Source organism: Acanthisitta chloris, unplaced genomic scaffold, assembly GCF_000695815.1.
Source record: "Acanthisitta chloris isolate BGI_N310 unplaced genomic scaffold, ASM69581v1 scaffold23409, whole genome shotgun sequence".
NCBI lineage: Eukaryota > Metazoa > Chordata > Aves > Passeriformes > Acanthisittidae > Acanthisitta > Acanthisitta chloris.
Genome location: NW_008693398.1, coordinates 1,982 through 8,100, shown reverse-complemented (window position 1 = coordinate 8,100; position 6,119 = coordinate 1,982). Strand labels below are relative to the sequence as shown.

The window sequence follows — 6,119 nt, the reverse complement described above, 5'->3', positions numbered from 1 at the left end:
AAAGCCAAAACTGTTCCTGCCATGTCTCTCCAAGGCAGTGAAGACGCAACAGCCAGGAGAGGGGACTGCACCTCCTGTAGCTGGTCCAGAGAGGACAGAGCTATGTCTCTTAGGACAGACCTCATTATGCTGTGCTCATCACGGGAAACACCTGGGCTGGTCCCAGAGGGGCCAGTTGAGGAGCAAGGGTTGGTGGGCTGTGTCCAGCTCCCCGATTTCTATGTGACCTTCAAGGAGTTTTTTATCCCCTGCAGCCTTCTGGGTCCCTGCTCCGCAGACAGGGACGAGCGCTCCTCCTTCCCCAGCCTTTGTCTGCCTCCATTCAGCCTGCACATGGTGAGGCAGGGGCTGTCTGGCTGTACATCAGCTAGTATAATAGAGCCCTGTCCTCACCGAGCGCCTGCAGGCAGTAACGTAATAAAAGCAGTAATAGTAATAATAATAATGGATGATGGGCATTAGGCTGAGTACTGGTTAAGCGGCTATAAAACCAGATGTAATATTATCCTGCAGAGCTGAGGGAGCATCATCAGACATTCCTGGGAAGGGGACTTGGCCAGGAGGCTACTCACAGCTCTTCCCGCATGGTTATTGGCTGCTGTGTCCAAGTGAGGGCTTGGAGAGCAGGAAGAGCATCAGAAAGCAGCTTCTCCTTAAGGCACTGCACGCTCATCCTTAACTGCAAGTCTTTAGCTATCCATTGCCCCTGGCTGTTGTCAGACATGTCTCAAAATGAGGCTGGCAGTTCAGAAAGGCAGCTGAGACCCTGTGGCATCCACCATCACAGCGGCCCATCGCCCATCCCATCTCTCCAATGAGCACTAAAATGGATCCCTTGTGGCCATTAAATATCCCCTGGCATTTTCCATGAGCAGAGGGATATTAAACTCCATGTCTTAGCCAAATGTCAGTCTAGGTAATTTAATTCTGCCTCCCTAAGTAGTATGAATTGAACTGACCTTCTGCTTAGGCAACTGTATACCCGTGTTCAAAGACTCAGAATTTCATACAGACATGGGCATGTTTGTCCTTGTGCAGCCTCTCTGAGATGCTGTGCATCTTCATTGCCCCCGAGCTGGAGCTGGGAAGATCAAATGACATTCTCAAGGTCACACAAGAGATGGGCAGCAGATTTGGGGAATGTACCCACACCTGCAAGGCCCCATCCAAAGCTGCCTTCCTCCTTTTAATGCTGTGCATTTTCCCCTAGAATCATGTAAGGAGAAAAGGCTGAGGTGGGATGCCGGTGTTGCTGTGTGGTGATGGTGTCCCAGTTTTCCTGGGGGGGTTCACAAACCAGTTACATGGTTCTTGGGCTGAAACACAAGTGAGTAAGGTGGGGTTGTGGCCTGGAGGGCCACAAATGTCTCCGTGCTGTCCCAGCCATCGTGAAGGAGGTGGCAGCTCCTGACACACTGCCTCACTCCTCTCTGGCATCTTCCTCTGCCTCCAGGCCCTTTGCCCTCCAGCCTGTTTCCCACTTCCTCATGCCTGGGACTGGAGCCCTGATGTCCACAGGGCTTTGCAGAACCTACTCACACTCACCTTGATTAGTATCATTACTTTTGCAGAAGACGTTATTCTGAAAACAATTTTCAGGGGCCAAGTGATGAGGAAGGCAGTCTGAATCTCCTACCAATGGGCAACGGGGACCCGAGGGCTGGGAAAAGCTTTCATGGTCATGACTGAAAATCACAATGCAGGCTGACCCTCTGCAGCTGGCTGCTAATAACCAGCACGACATGACCACCAGCAAGGCGTGGGCTCAGGACAGCAACAGAAAGTACCAGTCACTTTCCACTTAATTAGAGACCATCTTCCAAAGCAGCTGGAGAAAGGATTTTCTGCTGAGGGCTCCAGGGAGGGAGCAAGGAGAGAGGAAGCAAAACCAAAGGAGGTCACTCCTTCCCAAGGGATTTTTTTGTGCTTGCCCAGGCTGGATGGGTGGTCTGACCCAGCAATGGGTCTAGTCCCAGCTCAAGTCATGCTGGGAGGGAGAACTGCCTGCCCTGCACTGCTCTTGCCTTGACTCCAGTTTGCTCTGTCCCCAGCAGGGCACGAGATCAGAGCTTCACAGCTGGGGTTTAGCCTCCATGCAGAAGGCATGACAGTTTCTCTAGGCTAGGGGGAAAACACAAGGCAGGCTCTGACATCCCCAGCCACTGGATTCAGGAGGAGCATCACACAGGTGTTGGTTGACACTGTCTCGTCATTTTAGCAGGATGTGTGCAGATGTTGCAATGTTCCCACTCAGCATTTATCCAATGAGCCAAGGCAGCGGCTTTGCCCTGAGCCAGAGGTTTTTCACCCCTTCATCTAGCAAAGTGAAGCCCAGCAAAACTTCCAAGATGAGATGACATCAGCCCAGCTGATGCTGGTGGAGATTCCCAGGGAATATACCTGGTGCTAGATCCACACTGCCTGCACCCACCATGCTGGGACACAGTCCCAGATTGCAAGTACAAAACAGAGGGCCAGAAGAGACACTGAAGCTTCTGGGAGGACAGCAGGCAACCTGGGGCAAAACTACATGGCAAAATGCACTAATGCAGTGCGTTTGTTTTAACTGTAAACACTGGGATGCCACAAGGAGAAGCTCCATTAGGGGTAGGTGGCTATTGTTTGGCTGAGTTCATCCTGTAATGATTCTGCCAAGCCTGCTGACTGCCTGCCTCACCACTGTCACCACCCTGTCTGTGCTGCTTATACAGAGTGCCTGTACCAAATCCTGAGGAGGAGAATTTCACAGCTGTACAGAACATGGAGATTTAAAGGCCACTAGATACTGAAGATGCTGGTGGTTATGGGAGTAGGCTGGCTCCAGGGTTACAGGACACAGCCCTTACTATCAGCATTAGCCCATCACCCCTTTCCCAGGTGCCATCCTGGAGCATCTGCCAGGTGATGCTGGGTGGTCTCACCTCCCAGTGCATCTGCTGGGATGTGTTCAGACACCCTCCACCCCTCCAGGCACTCTTGCAAGAGGCAGTGGTAGTACACCCGAGCTAATGGCTGGCCTGGGGCAGTGCTGGCCTCTGCTCACTGCTCCTCCAACCTGGGCTGAGTTCAAACTGCTGGGCTGGATCTGGATTGTGCTGGTGGTGGGATGCCCAAGGCTTGCAGCTGGGTGTGCTTCTCAGGGGAGTTGCCCTTGCATGCTAGATGGAGGACCAGATGTTTGGGAAGCCAGGCAGGGCATGGGTGGGATACAGATGTTACAAGAGGATGCCCTGAACTCCTGCAGGAGGGAATGCAAAGAACTTGGAAAATGCAGCTTAATTGCTGTCCTGGGCCCTGCAGGCTGGAGGTTACCTTCATTTTTAAGGAGTGTATCTTCCACAAACACAACAATTTCCATTTAAAGGCACCCAAGTGGCTGAAACTCCACCACTTCACTCCTAAGCTCCCTGCCTTGTTATCAGCGTTCCCAATGCACTGATGAATACAAACTTCAGACAAGGACCTTGGCTGCAGACACACAGCAGGACAGTCCGTGCTTCAAAATTATTTCTCTGCTCTGTTCAGAGCTGGCATCTTGCTTTTTCTGTGATATTTTCCAGGATTTGGTGTAGAAAGGGAAAATCAGGAATAACAGCGGAGCTTCTCTTTTTGCAATTCGGTACTTCCAGCTTCTCCGGACTGGGATAAGCAACACATTGAAGGCAGAGACAGACTGCTGGCTGCACATCAATGATTCACTTATTTTTCTGGTTCAGTAATTGCCACATGTAACCAGAAAATTGTTTTTCTAGGTACTCCTGAACTCTATTCTCTCCTATTTTTCCTGTTCTTTGAGGGTGGACATTTTTGTCACAGCACAAGCTGTAATCTGGCTTTGGCTGGTAGCAAAAGCTCTCAGTTTTGCTGTGTTTGGCACAGGATTGCTTGGTTCTTGCTCACCCTTCACAGTCAGAAGGGTGGTTATCTCCACTGTAGGTCTGGACACGGTCAGGTAGCATCCCTACAGCACAGCCCATGACATGGACACCTCAGGCCCCAAGGCCTGCCACTCCCTGTCCCGGATTGCTCAGCATCCACTGCCCTCATGGGGCAGTGAAGGGGTGCTAAAGGGGCAACAGGATTTTTAGAAGCATATAAAGTAAGGGCTCCTGGAGAATGACTGTGGGACTAAGGATGGAGGGAAGAGAAAGGAATATTTTTTATTTCCCTTTCAATCCTAATTCTCATGACTCTGCTCCCAACACAAATCCCAAACCTCTCTTTAGGGACACTGAAGGGCAACACTATTTGGACCACACAGTTTTCACAGCTCTTTGCCTGGGTATATGGCAGCTGCCTCCCCAGCCAGGAACCATGGGTGATCTGGAGCACTGGGGATGGGACCATGCAGGGCACCAGGCCATTGATGTGACCAGCATGGAGGCTGCCTGTGGGCATCCTGTCTGGCTCCCCAGGATGCTCAGGAGCTGGCATCAGTTACAGCAGGGCCATGAGAATGAGAGGAGCATGGGGAGGATGCCAGCTTGGCCCAGACCCCATCTCCATCTCATGCATGGTTAGGTAGAGGCTCCACTTGGAGAGACAGTCCCTTCCCCACCCCATCTCTCTGACGGATGATGCTGTGTGCAGAGCAAGCCAACCCCAACACCGCCTCAGAGAGCCCAGTTGCTGCCATGGAAATTACCTATGGTGAACTCGTCAAAGGTGAGCGTGGTGAAGTTTTTGCCCAGAGCATTCGTGACTGTCAGAGTCACCTTGTACTTCACTGTTGAGAAGAGTTGGAGGTATCTGATGTGACACCTGTTTTTGGGAATGGCATCCTTCTCGCAGACCATCTCTTTTGTGCCGTGTCTGGAAAACAGAGGTTAAAAGAGCTGTTACGTATGGATGCACCCAAGCTGCTGTAGGAAGGAGGCAGAATGAGCAGCTGTGTGTCCCCACTATGCTCATGATCCCCATGCACCAGTCGCTGCCACAGCCAAAGGGCTGCTTTCCTCCTACACGGGAATTATGCAGCCTCCTGCATGTGATGTTTTATCCTAAGTCTACAGAGAGACTGCAGTGAATGTACTCATGCTGGCCCCAAGGAGAAGACGGGACGCTGCTGGGGTTGGGGCTGGATCTGGCCCTCCCATAAGAGGAATGGGGTCTCCTTTCTGATGGTGACACAAACCCCAGAAGATAATGCATGGCACCAGCCCGTATAAGGCTGTGCCAGAACTCAGGGTGGAGAACGATGCCGTGCCATCATGCCATCAACACACACTGTTGCTGCCTGACCAGAGCCAGCTTACAGCAGAAAATAGTATGGATGTGCCAAATGTGCTGAAAACAATAGCAGGCACAACATCCACTGTGGACAACTGGTGCAAAGAGTGTGGTCTTGGGGAACATGGAAAGGGGACTTGGGAGATGGGTACTTTCCGGGTCTCTTCTAGGGAAATCAAAACTTTCTTGGCACAAAGCCCAAGTCTCAAACATCCAGTTTGTATGTCCCTGGAACATTCTTCCCCATGCCCATTCCTGGGACATTGATCCCATATGCTCAGCACAGGTCAGACCCACTACCCCAAGACTTTATGTCATTATTTGAGATTGCTCCAGGTTGCAGGGACTAAAACTCACCCCATTTCATCCTTTCCTCCCAGACACTTACATGACAGAGATGTTGAATGAGTTGGGGATGTAGGTAGGAGTGGGCAGGTGCCAACTGCAGTAGAAACCCTTCGGGTAGTTGTTGGATCGGCACATCAGCACTGGCTCCTTTGGGGGAAAGAGAAATGGTAATTACCTGCTGAGGTGGAGTTAGTACCAGGTCCTGAGCAAGGGGATGATCCTCCGCTCCCAACTGCTGCCAGCTTGTGAGGGTGGAGTTTGCAAGGGGAGCCTGCTCTGTGTTTATCAGCTGCTGGAATTATCTAGGGACCTTTTCCCATGTCTGCTGCTGAGGTCGCCCATGAGGCCTTGCTTTGGGCTGGGCTGTGCACAGCAGCTCACCTTCTCCCCTGGCAGCTTACTGGCTCTAATGACAGATGGAGTGGCAAAGGGGGTTGGCAGGTACTGGAGAAAATTGTCTTCAAGGCTGTGACAGAGATGTTGCTGATGAGGAGGAGGTGTTGCTCTCTTGACCCCATTAAGCTACAGTGCTCACAGCTTTC

General features: G+C 51.6%; 1 protein-coding gene across 1 annotated transcript in view; it reads right to left on the bottom strand.

Moving 5' to 3' along the window:
• CNTFR (ciliary neurotrophic factor receptor) overlaps positions 1–5,730 on the bottom strand; it is a gene marked incomplete at both ends in the record, with an annotated part of 20,078 nt that extends 14,348 nt beyond the window's left edge. The window contains 2 exons of the mRNA XM_009083064.1: positions 4,646–4,812; positions 5,618–5,730. Coding sequence (XP_009081312.1) covers positions 4,646–4,812; positions 5,618–5,730 — 280 coding nt within the window. The remainder of the gene's footprint in view (positions 1–4,645; positions 4,813–5,617) is intronic.
• Positions 5,731–6,119: the final 389 nt, after the last annotated feature.